Source organism: Lissotriton helveticus, chromosome 6 (assembly GCF_964261635.1).
Source record: "Lissotriton helveticus chromosome 6, aLisHel1.1, whole genome shotgun sequence".
Classification (NCBI taxonomy): Eukaryota; Metazoa; Chordata; class Amphibia; order Caudata; family Salamandridae; genus Lissotriton; species Lissotriton helveticus.
Genome location: NC_136067.1, coordinates 238,311,372 through 238,332,020, shown reverse-complemented (window position 1 = coordinate 238,332,020; position 20,649 = coordinate 238,311,372). Strand labels below are relative to the sequence as shown.

Sequence of the window (20,649 nt, the reverse complement as noted above, 5' to 3'; positions counted from 1 at the left end):
AGCCGGGCCGAAGAGGCTGAAATGCCAGAAACCGGTCCCCGGTAGCTTGTTTCCTTTCCAGTGTAAGAATTGGCTTTGTATTTTGGTTTGCCCTGTTCCCATCATGCACTGGGACAGGAACAGACTAATTTGCATACAGCCAGGTTCTGAAACTGGGATGATGCAGTGAGCTAAAAAACGGTGTTGGATCTAGCCCTGATCTCTTGACTGGGTGAGAGTTTTCTGCTTAATTCAGAGACTCTGTCCATCACCACCCCTTGTTGTTAATTATTTTGTCCACCCTAAGCGTGGAAGGGTATGCTCAGACATGAGTCCCTTGCTCACTGCACCATCAGGATTCAAGCAAGCCGGGCCGAAGAGGCTGAAATGCCAGAAACCGGTCCCCGGTAGCTTGTTTCCTTTCCAGTGTAAGAATTGGCTTTGTAGTTTGGTTTGCCCTGTTCCCATCATGCACTGGGACAGGAACAGACTAATTTGCATACAGCCAGGTTCTGAAACTGGGATGATGCAGTGAGCTAAAAAACGGTGTTGGATCTAGCCCTGATCTCTTGACTGGGTGAGAGTTTTCTGCTTAATTCAGAGACTCTGTCCATCACCACCCCTTGTTGTTAATTATTTTGTCCACCCTAAGCGTGGAAGGGTATGCTCAGACATGAGTCCCTTGCTCACTGCACCATCAGGATTCAAGCAAGCCGGGCCGAAGAGGCTGAAATGCCAGAAACCGGTCCCCGGTAGCTTGTTTCCTTTCCAGTGTAAGAATTGGCTTTGTAGTTTGGTTTGCCCTGTTCCCATCATGCACTGGGACAGGAACAGACTAATTTGCATACAGCCAGGTTCTGAAACTGGGATGATGCAGTGAGCTAAAAAACGGTGTTGGATCTAGCCCTGATCTCTTGACTGGGTGAGAGTTTTCTGCTTAATTCAGAGACTCTGTCCATCACCACCCCTTGTTGTTAATTATTTTGTCCACCCTAAGCGTGGAAGGGTATGCTCAGACATGAGTCCCTTGCTCACTGCACCATCAGGATTCAAGCAAGCCGGGCCGAAGAGGCTGAAATGCCAGAAACCGGTCCCCGGTAGCTTGTTTCCTTTCCAGTGTAAGAATTGGCTTTGTAGTTTGGTTTGCCCTGTTCCCATCATGCACTGGGACAGGAACAGACTAATTTGCATACAGCCAGGTTCTGAAACTGGGATGATGCAGTGAGCTAAAAAACGGTGTTGGATCTAGCCCTGATCTCTTGACTGGGTGAGAGTTTTCTGCTTAATTCAGAGACTCTGTCTATCACCACCCCTTGTTGTTAATTATTTTGTCCACCCTAAGCGTGGAAGGGTATGCTCAGACATGAGTCCCTTGCTCACTGCACCATCAGGATTCAAGCAAGCCGGGCCGAAGAGGCTGAAATTCCAGAAACCGGTCCCGGTAGCTTGTTTCCTTTCCAGTGTAAGAATTGGCTTTGTAGTTTGGTTTGCCCTGTTCCCATCATGCACTGGGACAGGAACAGACTAATTTGCATACAGCCAGGTTCTGAAACTGGGATGATGCAGTGAGCTAAAAAACGGTGTTGGATCTAGCCCTGATCTCTTGACTGGGTGAGAGTTTTCTGCTTAATTCAGAGACTCTGTCCATCACCACCCCTTGTTGTTAATTGTTCTCACTTCCCAGCACTCCTGAGATGGTCCTAAGTCGCATGTTCTAGGTTGTCTAATTATTGGTTTCTTTGCTATAGGACGAAGAGCTAAAGTGACACTGATTGCTGGTGTTGCATTTTGTACCTCATTGCCGTCATTGCTGCTGTTCTGTGATTGTTATGTGTGTGCTGCATTGTGATGTTGGGGATCTGGAGGGGGCCCCTCTGTGCACATTGTGGATGGGACCTACTTGACGTTTCTATGTGTGCTGCAGTGTGTCAAGGCTCTCAGTGACATGTTCAACGATCATTGTGGGGGTGCAGTGTGCTACACGTATTCGTGCATGTGTGCCATTGTGCCCATCTCCCCCGTCCCTGGTCGTTACTCACCCTGTTGCTGTTGGGTCAGGTCGTATCTTGCTGTGTCCAGGACCCCAATTCCTGCCACCACCTAAACACTGCTGACTGTGGGCACCATTTCCTCGAGCTCATCAGTCACCTCCTTTGTCACAGGACTCCCACCTCCAGTCGCCCTTGCTGCCTTCCTGTTGGCGGCGAGCTTCTCCTTAGTTTGGCTGTGCACTTCATACCAGCGCCCTTTTGACCTCCTCCGGTGTCCTCCTCGCCACTCCGACTGAATTGACGTTGTTGACGATGGCCTGCCATATTTCCGTTTGGGTTTCCAGTGTTGCAGTGGAGGTGCCGAATAGTTGTTGGTAGTGTGTCCTGTGACCTCCGTGACGATGGTCCAGTCTTCCTGCAGACTGAACCCCGTCTTCCTATTCCTGTTGTTTTTGCCCTTCCCCGAGCACGGGGTTCCTTGCTTGTCCTCCGTTGGGCTTGTGGGGTTCGGCTTGTCCTCCGCACTAAGTCCGGGTGCATCCATGGTGCTACGCAGTTTGAAATATATTTTTTCTCTCTTTCTTTTATAGTGTATTTTCCGTGCCCACGCGTGAGATTAGCAGGTCTGGGCGTGGTTTACTCTGATTTTTGTACCGTGATTGTCCTCGTCGCATTTTGTTTGCGTTAACTGGTGTCTATCGCATGCTACCGCCTTGTTGTGAATTCCACATTGACACTGGGTTATTTTCCCGCTATAGGCTGCGATGGTGAAAGTTGCGTTACGCTACTCTTGCGGTAGTTATCACACATTCTTGTGAATATACCTCTTTATCTTTAGTGCAGTGATACTGAGGTGCTTGTCAGTGAAGATTCACACATTTCTTTATGTGCTTTGCCAAGAGATGAGCTAGTCAATTAAAGTCGAACATAATCAGTGATAAATTAGGGATATTTTCTCTTCTTTCTTTTTAAACCGGTAAACAACATTTGTAGGTAAACAATATTTGCAGGTTGTCATGTTGGTGAATTGATTATTTAGGCATTATGAAAATATTAGTATTGTCTTCTGAGATAGCAGCCACCTGTAATTTAAGTTGTGTATTCACACCTCGTGCTCTTCAGACTCTTTCTAAAACCTGCTGGCATATCATGAGAAACACGGGATGTTCCAACTCAATGCAAGAACAGTTTCGTTTTATGATCATTATCGTACAATGTTTCCTCTTCTGGTGCTCCAACGCCAAGAGGCTAAGGTTGGAGATTTGCCCGAGCGGTGTAATGGTAATTTGATAGGTGCATTTCTCATTTGGCCTGGGGTGATTGATCAGCATTACCGGTTCCCACACTTTATGGTGGGAGCCTTGAGATTATAACTCCGGGATTTCTCAAACATTTACACAGGAAGGCTTCAAAATGCTGATCTCTGCGTGCTGAATGGACATAGCAGTTTTTAAGCACAGGTAGTTCATCTGTTCCAAGATAATATCTTTTTTGCTTCAGAGTTAGAGAGTGGAACCACTAAAATTTCTGTTTTGTTGGCTAATTTGTAGTGGAAACAAAATTGTCCGAGCCTTAGATGAAGCGGTAGCGTTTCCTCGAGGGAGTGCTGCGGGGCGGTTGGGCAGGGCAGGGAAGGGGCAGGGCAGGGGAGTAGTAAACTCCAGTAATGCGGCCAAACGGAGGTAAGTAAATAAATTAATTAATAAATAAAACGAATTACATCGTGCACGCTGCATCGCCATTTGGCGTTGCATCGTGCGCAATTTAATTCAAGGTTTTAAAATAAGTCTATTAATTTCAAAGATAGTTCTTGTTTTATTTGCAGAAGTGTGTAAAGGCAAAAATTGCACAAACCATGTCAGTACAAAAATACAATGATTTAAATTTCTGCCATTTTTAAAAGCACCTTATTTGAATTATATGTAGACGGATAAAGTCTTTCATGACTGTAAAAAAGAAGACATTTATGAGATGTGGGTTGGCATTCCTTTGTAGAGGAAGATAATGTTTATCTGAAAGCCCACCTCGCCTGTTAGTTATAAAATGTATTTTGCCAAATTATTTTTAAATTGTACACGTTTTAATGAGATTGTTTACTGCGAATAATAGCCAAAACGGCGAAACTGATCATTGTAAGCAAATATAGCAATGTTAGGGTTTTTGTATGCAGGAAATGTTACTGATAACACCATTCTATTCTTTTTTTAGGATTTACAGGCAAAGCCGCCATCGGAAATACCAGTTTTTCTTGACGATCTTAGTGCTAACATAACTGCAGCTCAAACAAACATAACTACATTTGCAACTGTCACTGCAGTAGTTGACATTTTGAAAACTCTTTCAGAAGTTACCAAAAATGTGACCGGCGCCATGATGAAAGTAAGTTACCACCCCTGAAGCTTCGAAAGGTCTCTCTTTGATAATGGGTTGAGAAGCAGCCTGCGATTTGCTAACTATCTCCCAATACAACTAACTTTTAAAACACAGTTCTATGTATGTGTATATATGTGTATATGTGTGTATATATAAATATATATATATATATATTCACTGAAAAAACTATAGGTTTCAGGAGTTATATAGTTAGGAATTAGCTTTTAAAAAACCTTTGAAATTCACTCAAAAAACTATAAGTTTTAGTGGTGTTATAGTTAGTTGGACATTTTACTCATACAAAACCATTGAAATTGCTCCTATATAGTTAGTTGTACTAACTATATTTCGCGCACCCGTAATCCACTGCTGATGATGTCACATATTAGATCATTCATGACATGGCCAGTTATTCCCAATAGAATGTTGCGATTTCCCTATGGAAAACAATCCTAACTATATATACCTACTGGCTATCGCCAGTAGGTAATATATATATATATATATTTTTTAACATACGGTTTGCAGAGCCTTAGCACCTTCCAAAGTCAGAACCAGCAAAGGTGAAGTGATAAAGGGGAAGACAGGAATATGAAAAGATAGTGAGAAGGCTTGAAAAGGAATTTTCAACGCAAAAAAGTCTTATGTACAGGAGATTAAGGCTTTTCGTAATGAGGGAAAAATGCAAACTAATCACTGAACACAATGGTTAATTTAAGAAAAGTGCGGGGTATCAAAACGTTGTGTCTTGTGTATTAGTCTTGTGTGTTGTTTATATTTTGTGCCAATAGCCTCGTACACGTGCCAGATTCTTGTTTGAGGTGTCACAAGTGATTTGGTTTCAGGTCGCTGGCCCTGTTAAAAGTACCACTGCTGTATTTGTTCCCCTTGTGAAATTGATCTAAAAGATGGGAAGGGTTTTTTGTTCTCTTGCGAAGTTGATCTAAATATACGAGTCAAGCGAACAAGGGAGAAATATGTAATTACAGTAAAGACAGTTGTCTGCTGTATGGCGTTGAATCTCACCCTGTCTTCATGTCCTTAACATTAATGCTCCAAACATGGATTTATTTACGAACAATAAATATTAAAAATGTTCAGGTAATGCATATTAGCGAACTTAGGCCTCATTTACAAGCCTGTTGCGCAGCTGGTGCTTTTTTTTAGACACACCGGCGGCGCAGTATGCCTGCCCATTTTTACAAGACAATGTAAAGTCCTCATGTGTGACTTTTTATGGCCTTGTAAATATGGGCCCCTTTCACGCATTATGCTGCGTGAAAGGGGTGTTCCATGGGTGTTGCTGTGGGTCCCACGCAACATCCATGCAGTGCTTAATTTATAGAATATTAACCCCTTCGCTGCGGCCGCGATTTTTCCGCTGTGCGGTAAACATTAGAACAGGGCGGGGCCGTGACGAACCCCAGCCGTCATCAGCACACGCCCACCGCAGGGCGTGACGGCTGGGGTTCGTCACCAGCATGGGAGGGGTTAAGTGTCAGGGCTCTGACCAGGAGGCCACTGCAGCTTGCACCACCCATCGCCCTTGTCATCGCTGCCAAAACAACTGCTAACCATCTCTCTCGCATGTAAATGCGACAGTTCAGAATATTCCAGGTGTCCAAAGCTAAAGGAATGACTGGGGAGGCAGGTATTAGCAATTTTTTGATGTATATTGTTTTCCTAAACAACTGTTATACTGTTCATCTCTAAATTACATGAGCAGCGCCACCTTGTGGCAGACTGCCCTAAGTGTCGTGTTGATAATTAGGTGCCGGTGCCGAACACGGAAACCAATTAAGTGCGGATGCTCAGCACCTGAAAGCACCAGCTCAAATTAAACACTGCATCCATGGGGTCTGGCACATTCACAGATTTCTAAAGTGTCGTTCACCTAGGAATGCGTCAGAATCCTATGCCTCCCCAAGGAGTGGTCCAATGTAGAAAAATGCTTTTATTTCTCCTTATTCTTTGTATGCGTGCTACACTCTGCAACACACATAGAAGGAGCAAATCGCCTTTAACGATTGCTTATGTGTAGGAAGGTGCCCCCTTCTGCACATAAACAATCATTCCTGCAATGCAGGCACCCTTGCACCATTCTGGAAGGGTGCCTGCGTTGGCACACGGCTGCTGTTAGTGTGCCAGCACAGGAGAGGACAGGAACATGCTGTATAGTGTAGATATTGTGCATTTCTGCTCTTTCATTTTGGACGCACGGCAGAGCAGCAGGTAGGCTTTCTGTGCATTAAAATATAGTTAAAGAGGCCCTTAGTTCCTCTCTTATTTTACGTTTTACTTAATCTTGCATTCCCCGAGAGTGTTGGTTATTTCATCATGTCATGTTTTTTTAAAAAAAATTGTGTATCTTATTACTCTTGTGTAGTGCATACTTTGACTCTTGTCAGATCTTTGAGGGCCTAGAGCTTTGGCACGGAGGCTGAAGGCAAAGCAGAGTGCCAGTCAATGGTCATGTATTCCTGTTGCAAATGAAATTATTTATAAATGTGCATGAAGGGGTACACAGATTTCAAAATATTTACAATTAAAAAGCAAAAGGAAATAAAGTGCTTAAATGTGAGTGAGTGATATCAACAAAGTGGTCCCAAGTACTATCAATAGATATTGTCTTGAATAAATTCAAACTAAAAATATCACAACATTGGTTTTAATCACAACGTGTACAGTAGAACAAAATTCATAAAATACATCAATAATAAATCACAATTGAATGCCCCTAAGGGAAAGGGAAGGGGAGGTAGTGAGTGGAAAGTGAGGAAACTATACAATTGATGAAACACTGGTCATTACGATTGTTTCATCTTCACCAAATCTCAGGTGAAGTTCAGATTGACTGAGAGGCTTCTCTTGTGTGTAATACGAAGGTTAACAGCCTTCCTGCCTTCTTGCCACTATTGTAATGACATTGACAAATCTGAGAGAACAATGTCTCAGCTTCTTTCGTATCTACTTTATTGGGGTCAAATGTGAAATTCATTAATGCCCAGGGATCAGTATGCGATTGGTTTCTTGAATGCTTCCATGCACATGAGTGAGCCTTGAGGTCTAGTTGTTTCTTGGTTTTGTTAGCATGTTTCTTTGCAACTCCTGCATCTCACATAAAGAGACTGCATATGCAGGCCTTTCCCGGTCACCGTAAGGTTTGTGCAAAAGTCACAGAGTCTGTCTTTTCTTCAAAGATCGTGTGGAGATGCGGGGCCAGCCTTTTAATGTCTTGATAATTTCGAAAGTGAGAAATGTTTGTGCACCACCATGCCCTAGGGGTAGTTGGCAATCCCTATTCTATTGATGAGATGAGGTCATGATCTAAGATTCCACATTTAACTATTAAAGAAGTACCCAGGCTTTATGCTATGGTAGGGTTCATTTGAAAGTAATCTCTCAGGGTTTAGACATCCATGCAGCTGAGAGGTAAGCATATAGTCTCTTTCCAGGGGGCGAGTAAGGCATATTCGTGCAATCAAGTGTTGGTCCTTTTTAAATGCAATAGAAAACTTCTCAATTGAGGTGGGCATTGTCAGTGCCAGACTGTCTAAAATAGAACTGATTGGAGGAGGAGCTACGCTCGCAACCAAGATGGCCGCATAAGCTCCCGGCTCCGTCGACCTCCGTCGCTGGCGGATCTATCCTGAACTTAATCCTGACCTCCCGCCAGACTCCTGTGTGTCTGAATCGTCTCTGAGTCCAGGGGCGCAATCCCAGAGTCGTTATCACCTTTTTTGATGAAGTTACACCATCTGTCATTTTCGGGCCTCCTCCAGACTATAAGCCGGGGCCTCGAGTACTGACCCAGCCGGGTTTCAGTTGAACAACATCGGCCGCAGGTACCTGGCAGGGTCCGGTCTCATCGGAGTGAAACAAATTCTCGATCCTGGTGGTGGTCTCGAGTCCCTGCGTATACTAGCCAGACGGCGACGAGACGTGGATGCCGCGGTGAGTGGGGGTCCAATTCCTGGGACCCTGCTGCAGCCCTCGGGATCCGCGGGGGGGGGGGCCCGCTCTCGGCAGCGGTGTAAAGAGCGCAAAGCCTGAAAGTCGCCAGTTGCCTTCGCCCACCCCACTCCAGTTGGTTTCCCCGGAGTAGCCGGCCTCCGGGGTTGATTACCTGCTTTGTCATCGATTAAGCGGAGATGGATCGGACGACGTGTGGACCGACACTGGGGACTGTAATGGCCGCCATCGGGGCTCTTCACTGGCAAATGGAGGCTGCTCTCCACAACTTGATTGTACGCACCGAGACTATTTGTTCGAGACCGGACCCTAGCCCAGAGTCAGACCCGCAACATAAGGTAACCCCCGCGAAGCTTGATTTTATCCGAGAGGAGAACCCCGAGCATCATTATAATCTGATGCCAATTGTGTCTGCGCAACTACAGCAGCCCGCGACTGGAACTCCTGACCAGCCAGCAAGCTCGGCAAAGTCATCGCCTGCACAGGACTTATTTCTTTCTTCGTTTCTGGAGACATCCATCGATATTCTTTGGATTGACTTTCGTGTTTCTGGTAGACTTCGAGACTTGACTCTACTGACCCTTTCATGCTATATTGATCCCCTCCCTTTTCTACAACGTTTTGACTATTTTGCTATTATGCTGGTCCTATCGAAAAAGGTTTGTGTGATGGATCGTAGAGGCCAGGGCTGAACTTGACTGTTTTAATTCTGTGCAGGGACTTCCTTTGACACTGCTGGGTGGTATCGGTGGGAGTGAGGGCCAGATGGGATTCTGCTTTTTTGGTTTTGGTGTACTGATTGTGTTCGACAATGGGATTTGTTGCCTCTGTGGTGTCTGGGGCTGGGCGGGATGGTCTTTTCTCTTTTGGTGATTTCCCTATCAGTTTGCTTATAAATCTGCTTTACCTCGCTTAGTACCATGGTAGGGAACATCTGCTCGCGGCGGGGGGAGGGGAGTCCGGGAGCCCTCTGTCAGGTTTACACTCCGCAGGATCCGCATGCAGCAACAATGCTCCACCTCCGGACCATCCAAACACCCTGACGTATAAACACAGGGTGTTCAGACGATACGGCGAGGAAAAAAAAAAAAAAAAGGGGAAAAAAAACAGAAAAGAGAAAGAGAAGAAGGAAGGGGCAGCAGGGATAAAGAAACTGTAAGACAAAAGTACAAAGGTTAATACAAATCAAAATCCTACTCTCATCAATTCTCACTAGTCCAGTAACCCCTGTAATCACCTGTAACGTATGGGCTCTACGCCACCCTATAGCTGTGTCTTCCGTCTTCCTTCCATCCTGCTCAACACAAAGGAAGGTATTACCAACAAATCATGCCTTCAAGAACTAAAAGCCTTAATTGTTGTTTTACACATACCCCATAGTACAACGAAGGAGCTTTGTAAATAGATCCAAAAATAAACGTGAAAACACACCAAAACTAGGGAGCACGCCTGTGCTTAACAGATGCAAGGAGTTCACTATGTCACTGAAATAAAGGACAATGTTTTCCTTCCTTCCACAGTGAACAAAAGAAAACCAAACACGGTAGTGCGTAGTTCCTTCACTACTTCACTCCGCTTTGGCATTTGTACATCCACGAGTTCGGATACAGAAAACCCCAGACCAAGGATTCGTGACGGCAGTGCGGAGGATTAAAATCCCCCCCCCTGCACTCCGCCACTTGAATTTCCGCAGTAGCAGCGTTAAATCAATCACGCCCCGGAATCCTCCAGAACTGTGTGCATGGCACACCTAAACTCCTTGGCAATAATCCCTCGCAGCCGCGAGGCAAAAACAAACTCCCAGCGCAGATCCAACTAGGACAAGAATGTCAGTTTTAAAATAGCTGAATGCACGCACCAGCCGGCGCGTGTACAACGTTACCAAAGATAGCGGCTCCCGTTTTCATGAACCGGGAACCCACAAGGTCACTCGAAACAGCAGAAACAGGGAAGCAGCCGCCCCCCTACAAACATCCGGAATCACTAGCACCGGTTGTCAGGCTCTGCCCGGAGATATCCCGTGACTCCGCCGGGCATTCTGGGAAAAGTAGTCATCAACCAGGGATTGCTGGGAAACGTAGTGTATTGGGCAGGCGCGCACGCCTAAACCCTGACAGTACGCCCCCCTCCCAAGCGCCTCCTAGGCCCAGGCTTTGCTGGAAACCGCTCATGGAAAGACCTCACAGCCCTAGGAGCATGGATGTGATGCACCGGCTCCCACGAATCCTCCTCTGCCCCATAGCCCTTCCATGAGACCAAATACCACAGCACCCCTCTGCGGAATTTGGAGTCCCGGATAGCCCTCACCTCGTACTCCAGATTACCGTCACTAGCAAGGACAGGAGGCGCAAGTCTGCGCGACGTAAGGGCTCTCTTTAGCAACTGCACATGGAACACAGGATGGATTCTCAAGGTGTTAGGCAACTTCAACTTGTATGCAACAGGGTTGATACGACGCACCACAGGATAGGGCCCAATGTATCGCGGATGGAATATGCTTCTCAATTTGAATCGGATGTACTTGGTCGAAAGCCACACCTTATCCCCCACCTCAAACTGAGGACCAGATACACGATGCTTGTCCTCCCATCGTTTGTACACCTTTTTGGCCTTCAACAGATGTCTTTGCACCGCTCTATGTACTCGCCTTATACTCAGTACACGTTCCCTCACAGAGGGTTGATTACCCAAACCTTCAGGGAGATCGATCGGCAGGGTCTGTACATCGTAACCGTAATTAGCTTTGAACGGGGACATGCCTATGGAGCTGTGCCAAGTATTGTTGTATGCCAACTCTGCCATCCACAACAGATCCACCCAAGACTCATGAGCTTCCTTAGCGTAACAGCGCATACATTTTTTCAGAGTCTGATTCAGACGTTCCGTCTGTCCATCCGTTTGGGGATGGAAACTGGTAGAGAGTGCTGACTCTATACCCAATGCACTACACCACATACGCCAAAAGCGAGCGATGAATTGCGGTCCCCTATCAGACACAATAACTTTTGGAATGCCATGCAAACGTATGACCTGAGATGCCAACAACTGAGCCGTTTGACTAGCAGTGGGGAGGTTCACACACGGTATAAAGTGTCCCATCTTTGTCAGGTTGTCCACTATCACCAACACTGCAGTGTTTCCCTGGTCAGAAGGGAGACCCGTAATGAAGTCCAGACTAATGTTCAACCACGGTCGCTCAGGCGTGGGCATAGGCATCAACCAGCCTTTCTTTTTTGTGGTTTCCCCCTTGGCTCTAGCACAGGTATCACATCTACCCACCCATTGAGTCGCATCTTTGGCCAAAGACTCCCACCAGAAATGCCTCCTAAGCAGTTCCACAGTCTTGGTAATCCCGGGATGTCCAGCCGCTGGAGCATCGTGACACCAACTGAAAGCTTTCTTTCTAATCTCCTCATTAGGGAGAAACAAACACTCCCCTTGGAAAGGTAAACCCTGTCTCACCTTCCTGCCTGGTTTATCAGCCGCCCATCGTACCCAAGACCCCAAAGACCTTGAGCACTTTATGTCTTCCAGAAACTTCTCGGCCCTGATTACACACACCACCTTACTGGAAGGGATGATGGATTGCTCCTCCTCACGCTGTTTCAGGTGGATATCCCGTCTGGAAAGAGCATCCGCCTTCCTGTTCTCTGAGCCAGGACGAAAAGTGACCACAAAGTTGTACTCGGAGAAAAACAGCATCCACCGCATCTGTCTTTGCGTCAGATGTCTGGCGGAGGACATGTATTGGAGATTCCTGTGATCTGTATAAACCGTCACTGCATGGCAAGCCCCCCACAGATAAGGCCTCCACTCCTGAAAGGCCTTTTTAATCGCCAAGAGTTCTTTCTCCGCAATCGAATAGTTGACCTCTGCCGAGCTCAACTTCTGCGAAAGGTAAGCAACAGGATGGAGCTGACCTGAGTGTACATCTCTCTGAGACAGTACTGCCCCTATGGCTTCATCCGAAGCATCGGCCTCAACTATGAAAGGATGTTCCAACACAGGATGTGCCAACACCGGTGCTGTAGTGAAAGCTCTTTTCAGAGCACGAAACGCCTCCTCAGCCTCCCCTGTCCACTCAAAGGACTTCCCTTTTCTTAATAGCCTGGTGATGGGGACGGCAGTTTGGGAAAAATGCACGATGAACCGCCGATAATAATTGGCGAACCCCAAGAAACCCTGCACCTCCTTCACATTCTATGGGGCTGGCCAATCCCTCACCGCCTGTACCTTTCTCTCGGACATCTGTAGGCCGCTAGGACTAAGGTTCACACCCAGAAATTCCACCTCTCGCACCCCAAACTCACATTTACTCAACTTTACGTATAAACGATGTTCCCTGAGTTTATCCAAAACTTTACAGACATGTTTCGTATGGCATGTTACATCCTGTGAGTAGATCAAGATGTCATCGATGTACATTACAACAAATTGATCCACATATTCCTTTAGCACATCGTTTATAAAAAATTGAAACGCTGCAGGAGCATTACATAGCCCAAAAGGCATCACTAAGTACTCGTACAGACCGAACCGCGTCTTGAACGCCGTCTTCCACTCAGCCCCCTCTCTCACTCTGACCAGGTGATACGCCCCGCGTAAATCCAAACGGGTATAAATCTTGGCCTCTCTCACCTGATCAAGCAAAACAGAGATGAGTGGAAGAGGGTAACGATTACGGATGGTGTTTCTGTTCAAGACGCGGTAGTCCACACACGCTCTTAAGTCCCCGTTGGCCTTTGCTATGAAGAAAAGAGGGGAAGCCGCTGGAGAGCGGAAGGGTCGGATGAACCCCAAACGTGAATAATGCTCTATGTATTCTTTCAAATGTTTCGTTTCAGGTACAGACAATGCATACACTCTACAGGATGGTAACATAGCCCCATCTACCAAATCAATACGGCAGTCATATTCCCTGTGAGGGGGTAGAGCCTCTGCCTTTGTCTCACTGAATACGTCGCTATAAGCCGAGTATACAACTGGTAGCCTGACATCCTTCTCCGCAGCCGTAGCTGCCAAAAACGGGGTGGCTAACACCGAGACATTAGCAGACACACATGGTGTTAAATGATCCATACAAGACTCAGATACAAACTGAAACGTTTTCGACTGCCAATCCACCACAGGGTTGTGTTTATGTAACCAGGGCATACCCAAAATGATTTCATACTGAGGAGCGTCTATGATGTTTAGAGACAAAACTTCAGAATGCACATATCCTTGTGTCACCACTGACAACCGAAATTCGCCGGTTCTTTCCGTTATCTGACCTGATGTTAAAGGCTGCCCATCAACTGCCAACACGTCCTCAGGTATCTCCCTAGAGACACGAGGCAAAGCTAGACGCCTCACCAAACCTTCGTCCACAAAATTACCAGTCGCTCCGGAATCCAACATCACCATCACCTGACATCTTTCTAGTTCGTATTCTAGTGTCATTATAACCACCAAGTGCGGCTCTGTTTCATCATCACCCCGAGAGGACAAAGATGTGAGTTTCCACGCATGTCCCCCTTCTACACTAGAAGTGCTGTCTTCCTTCTGCTCTCTTTCCTGTACTGTATTAGACACAGCAACCTTTTTGAACCTACTGTAATTCCCCGAAGGCTTGGGTTTAGAAGGACATTCCCGTACATAATGCCCCTTCTTCCCACAGTACATGCACAGGCCCTGTACCCTTCGGGTTTCCCTCTCTTCTCTAGACAAAGGTGCTCTAAGTGCTCCTATCTCCATAGGTTCTGGCGGATTGTCCGTACCCACAGATACCTTCCGCGGGTTTCTTTCACCAACGTAAGCTCCTTTTTCCCATCGTCTCCTGTTACACCCCCTATCCGTAAGACGACTATCCAGCCTTAACACTAGGTTTACCATGTCCACGAAGGAAGTAGGCTGTGGATCCACCTGAGCCACTACATCCTTCAAATCATCGTGTAACCCTTGATAAAACAAGGACAATCTTTTCTCCTCTGGCCATTCTGCTTCGGCCACAAGTCTATTGAAAGCAGTAAGATATGTAATCAATTCACCCCTGCCTTGTCTCAATGTTAGCAACTCTCGATCCGCACTGAATGTAGTGGCTCTTCGGTCAAAAACCCTCTCAAATTCTTTCTTAAACGCTGTCCAGTCGGACAGGAGAGCATCGTCTCGTTTTACCAAGGGTACCACCCAATCAGCTGCATCCCCAACCAAATACGAAATCAAAAAAGCCACCCTCGAATGGTTTGTGGGGAACGAAGAAGGCTTACATGAAAAATGCATGAGGATTTGTGTCATAAATACGTGTACCTTCCGAGGGTCCCCTGAAAACCGTTCAGGAGTAGCCAGCGGAATGGGCGGAGGCACCGTGACCTGGACGTTAGAAGACGAAGTGGAAGCGTTGAAAGGATTACCGCTCAGCCGCTCCACTTTTTCCCGCAAGGCAGCGGTCTCAGCCTTAGAGGAGGCCAACTCCTGCTGTACCAGGACCAAAGCGTGTAACACATCCTCCATAGACACCATTGTTGCTGCACGTGAACCAGGCAGAGTGAATTTCTTGGGCTAGTGATTCTGTCAGGTTTACACTCCGCAGGATCCGCATGCAGCAACAATGCTCCACCTCCGGACCATCCAAACACCCTGACGTATAAACACAGGGTGTTCAGACGATACGGCGAGGGAAAAAAAACCCAAAAAGGGGAAAAACCCAGAAAAGAGAAAGAGAAGAAGGAAGGGGCAGCAGGGATAAAGAAACTGTAAGACAAAAGTACAAAGGTTAATACAAATCAAAATCCTACTCTCATCAATTCTCACTAGTCCAGTAACCCCTGTAATCACCTGTAACGTATGGGCTCTACGCCACCCTATAGCTGTGTCTTCCGTCTTCCTTCCATCCTGCTCAACACAAAGGAAGGTATTACCAACAAATCATGCCTTCAAGAACTAAAAGCCTTAATTGTTGTTTTACACATACCCCATAGTACAACGAAGGAGCTTTGTAAATAGATCCAAAAATAAACGTGAAAATACACCAAAACTAGGGAGCACGCCTGTGCTTAACAGATGCAAGGAGTTCACTATGTCACTGAAATAAAGGACAATGTTTTCCTTCCTTCCACAGTGAACAAAAGAAAACCAAACACGGTAGTGTGTAGTTCCTTCACTACTTCACTCCGCTTTGGCATTTGTACATCCACGAGTTCGGATACAGAAAACCCCAGACCAAGGATTTGTGACGGCAGTGCGGAGGATTAAAATCCCCCCCCTGCACTCCGCCACTTGAATTTCCGCAGTAGCAGCGTTAAATCAATCACGCCCCGGAATCCTCCAGAACTGTGTGCATGGCACACCTAAACTCCTTGGCAATAATCCCTCGCAGCCGCGAGGCAAAAACAAACTCCCAGCGCAGATCCAACTAGGACAAGAATGTCAGTTTTAAGATAGCTGAATGCACGCACCAGCCGGCGCGTGTACAACGTTACCAAAGATAGCGGCTCCCGTTTTCATGAACCGGGAACCCACAAGGTCACTCGAAACAGCAGAAACAGGGAAGCAGCCGCCCCCCCTCCAAACATCCGGAATCACTAGCATCGGTTGTCAGGCTCTGCCCGGAGATATCCCGTGACTCCGCCGGGCATTCTGGGAAAAGTAGTCATCAACCAGGGATTGCTGGGAAACGTAGTGTATTGGGCAGGCGCGCACGCCTAAACCCTGACACCCGCATCGTATCGTAAGACGTTCCTCCTCCGTCTTTTCCCTTCCTTGGGGTGTAGTTTAGGGGGCGACAGGCACACTGCTAGTGGGGTTAGGTCGTAGCCATCCGCAGGGGTGCAGGGTGGGGGGTTGAGGGGGGGGGTTATTTTTCCTTTATTTTGTTCTATGACCTATCTTTTTCCCTTTTCCCTTCTTCACAAGAGATGTGGCATATTCTCCTGAGTCTGTTGTTATGCATATTCGGGTGTCGAGTGTCCATTTTTATATCCTGTATCCATGGTGGGCAGATTCTGATAATGTTTGCTTATGATTATTTGTATTGTATTGTTTTGACCCAGCTCTGGCTGGTACTGATACTGTCCGGATGCCTACAATTGTATTGTATTTCTTCATTTCTTCTGCCCGTTCGCCACTACCGACGATACCCGAAATGTACATTTCTACTCTTGTGTTATAATTAATAAAAATATTATATATAAAAAAAAAAAATAGGACTGATTGTAGTGTTTCAGTACGCTTCTACTAAAGCCGATGCCTTGTGAAAAGGTGGTGACAAAATCAATCCAATAAGGAGAGCCATGTTACTGATTTTAATCTTAATATGCTTCAGGGATTCTGCCCAAAAAAACAGAATTATGCATAGGATTATGGGACCTTCGTGCATAGGGACTGAGTCATCCTAGACCTTAGTACCCATGAGCCCAGGACCGACTAGCTATAGTGTCCCACTTGCTCTCCTACTCACTCACAGAGAAACAAGTGATTAGACACCCCAGAACACAACACTCCAGGATCTCTCAGGAATCGCAGTAGCAAGACACACCCTTTCGCTCACACTCTTGTACTTGTCCACAATAAGATCTGACAGATACACAAACAAGTTTAAAATATTTATTTTAACTAACGTCTTCTGATATGCAGTATACGTGCGACAACAAGCAGAAAAATGCATAATACTAATACAGTCAGCATAGCTGTTAGTTCATAAATCATGAAAGGAAGTGTCCTTGTGAATAGACAGTATAGCCTAACCTCCCTCCTCTTGCATAGAAATAGTATTATTATATATTAGAAGATCTCTGGGTGTTGTCTGCAGACCCCATACCCTAGCATAAAGAGAGAAGATCTACATCATAGGTGCTGTCTTGCTCTTCTCCCTGGAAAGGTCCGTCTTCAAGTGTCTGCTACCTATTCATGTATTCCAATAAGAGCAAAGTACATTGTCCCAAACAACATCTGCATCAATTTGTTTTGTCTAGGTGCTGAAGCCTGGCCAGAACAAAATAACAAGGGGCATTGTTGATTGACCTTGTCCACAATGTTCAGAAAAAATCCCAGGAAAATGCAGAGTTTGAACATAGCAATGGGTTCTCATATGAAAACGGCAATAGAGACAGTTGCAAAAATAAAGTCTTACAGTAACGTGCACAAAACAATGGACAATCTGCAGCATGTTCATGCTAGCTTAGAGAAGACGACAATGTCCCCATGGGCCATGTGACACCCTCCCCTTGGTCAGGTCGTTAACTCCGGGCTAAAACAACAGTCAGATGTAAGTAGAGGCAAAACTTCAGTGGTAGGCCAAAAAGCCTTTTAAATCCCAAGTAGAATCTCCAAGGAATAAAATAAAGCTAAAAGGGTACCCAAAACTATATCCATTCACCACGAATCTTCAGAGCCAAAAATGTTGTGGGGAAAGTGGAATGCCATAAGCTCTAGCAGGTTGTCTGAACCTTCAATAGTAATAAGGTATGCCATTCATATAAGTAATTCAAATAAGCACACATGCTCCTCATATCTAGAGGCCATTAGGAGCACATCAGGGCAACCTGTGATAACTTCAATGAAACTCTGATCCAAGAGGCGCTGTGCACAAGCACAGGGACTCAAGCCAGCCATTGGTCCAAGTATAAGATCGCTCACTATGAGTAGGGAAGCGTGTGATGTGTTAGAGAGGCAGACATCCAGTGCCCATTGAAAAGGGCATCAGAGGCAGTAGGATACAGTTTGTATGCAGGTAAAGTAGGCATAACGGAAGGTCAGCCAATAGTTGATCTTAAGAGCTTCTAATGACTTCATACCAAAAGGCTGCCACATCCGATCACGGTACAACTGCAACTGGACCTAGCTTGGTAGCTCCACAGGTCGAGAAGCCATTGCGTAGCAGCAGTAGAAGTACAAGTATGCCGCAAATCAACAGGAAACACTCCGAAGGCGCTGGAAAAAATAGAATGGATAAAAGCTGGGATTACTCCAAAAATTGTATGAATGGAAGTGACAAGGTCAGACCCCAGAAGTTAAAAGAAATTGAACTAGGCTCTCTGTATCGGAAGCATTAAATATTTGGTGAATTAATTCACCAAAATGTAGAGGGAAGTTTATCTTTAGCAGTGATTGAATCTCACTCGGGGTTTTCGCCACCTGCAATTCGAAGGTCTCACGAGCTGTAGCGAGAGACACTTCTTGTTGAAATAATAGCGCTTTGAGTCTGCTTAGCTTATTGAAATCTGTTTTCAAAGTTGGAATGGAAGGCCACAGCAAACTATTGACAATCCTGTGCAGGGGGTGGAAAGAGAACATTGCTGCAACATGTAACATGCTGTTAAACTTTTACCATATACGGGATGCCTGCCAGTAAGCCGCAGCAGTTGTGGTTATCTAGGATAAGATAACTTCCGTCAGAAAGCAAAGTTAGTGCGGGAATAATAGCTGGGAACGGGGTCCCTTTTAAAAAACAAGCCAAATTAGGGGTTCAAAACTTTGCAGGCACCGTGAAGTTTTACTTGTTTACAGACCGGGGAGTGTACTATGTAGAATCACAATCCTCCCCTGTAAGGAAAACCTCCTTATCTGCTCGTTGACACCGAAACGTGAAAGGCAAGGACCATAATTCATGAATATAGCTACCCCGAGGGGTTCATATCTACCAACTGGACAGTGTTCCATGCAGGCTGTAAACTGGAACAGTGATATAGGCAACGATATAGCCCTGTGTATTAACCACACAGCTGAGTCAGTTTCTGCTACAGAAAATTGTAACTGTTCTAGTCTTTCAATATGTAATAACGTATATGTTGCGTCGTTCATTGACATCAATTTCTGTTTATTGCAAATTAAATGGTGAAAAAAGTGTGGACGCTTTCAGGTAATTCCATGGTACTTTCCCACTTTTTAGCGTTTGCAAGGTCCAACCAAATTTCATCAGTGAACGCAGCTGATTTTGAACATGATACAAAATAGACACTTTGTTTTGAACATTGTCAATTACCAATGTAACAATATTATTTAAAGTGTATATACGAGGAGACAGAGTATTAATGCTGCTATCAGCAACCGCAAGAACTTTTTCTCAATTATCTTGGTCTATTTGACATAGGCGCACCACAGCTTCCATCTACAATAGCTTCCAAAATCCATTATATGCTACATTACCAAAACGTTTACCGCGAGGTGACTTTGGACCCAAAATAAAATCTGCAAGATCAATGTCACCTGTTAAAAGGGAAATATGTTGTTTCACAGATGACAGTGTGGAATGTTCCAACAATTGTTGACACAATTTACCAACACAATATGTGGTAACTGTATGAGAATGTGAAAAATGAGGATCTGGTCTACTTTGTCTAAACCCTTTTGTGATATTCGAAAAGCTAAATTGAGCTCGGTCAGAACAATCAACCCAAAGGGTCACTATTGGAAGAGTTTAGTGTACCGTTCTGACACATGATGGTTAAATCCTCAATTGTGTTGTTTGTATGTGTATGCCATGTGTCATAGGCAGCCAAGAGTGGAATGGACTGAGTATTCAAATTTTTTTGCGGTGTCTAAACCAAAACAAGTGGTTTGCTGTGCCATCTGATTTAAAAATATGAGCTGAGACAGTATTAAACATGCACTATGCACTGACTCAATTCCCCGCACTTGCCAATCTTTGGTACCCAAAATAGATCTTAAATCAACTGTGTCCCTCCAGTAAACATGCGGTACAAAAGGGGGTGGTGATGGACGGAGCATCTGAATCAATCAAACACTCACACCCAGTCAAAAGATCTGGGTTTAATCCATCACCGTTCTTTAGCCCACTCTGCCACCCCAGTTCAGACATGGCTATATGCAAATCAGTCTGACCCTGTGCCTCATGGGAACAGTCCAGCCCGAACTGCCAAACCATGCCTTCCCTGGACCGGAAACAAGCTTCTGAGGACCAGTTTCTGGCATTCCAGCCGTCTTCAGCCCGGCTTGCTTGAATCCAGTGGCAAAGTGAGCAAGGGACTCACGTCTGAGCATACCCTGCCACACTTATGGCGGCCAAAAGCGGTACAAAAGGGGGTGGTGATGGACGGAGTATCTGAATCAATCAAACACTCACACCCAGTCAAAAGATCTGGGTTTAATCCATCACCGTTCTTTAGCCCACTCTGCCACCCCAGTTCAGACATGGCTATATGCAAATCAGTCTGACCCTGTGCCTCATAGGAACAGTCCAGCCCGAACTGCCAAACCATGCCTATCCTGGACCGGAAACAAGCTTCCGAGGACCGTTTTCTGGCATTCCAGCCGTCTTCAGCCCGGCTTGCTTGAATCCAGTGGCAAAGTGAGCAAGGGACTCACGTCTGAGCATACCCTGCCACACTTATGGCGG

General features: G+C 45.7%; 1 protein-coding gene across 3 annotated transcripts in view; it reads left to right on the top strand.

The window, feature by feature from the left end:
- Window positions 1–20,649, top strand: part of LOC144762473 (adhesion G protein-coupled receptor F5-like) — a 1,325,307-nt gene that overhangs the window by 1,155,525 nt on the left and 149,133 nt on the right. For all 3 annotated transcript variants that reach the window (XM_078647685.1, XM_078647687.1, XM_078647686.1), the window contains one exon: window positions 4,179–4,349. In XM_078647685.1, the coding sequence (XP_078503811.1) occupies window positions 4,179–4,349 (171 nt within the window). The remainder of the gene's footprint in view (window positions 1–4,178; window positions 4,350–20,649) is intronic.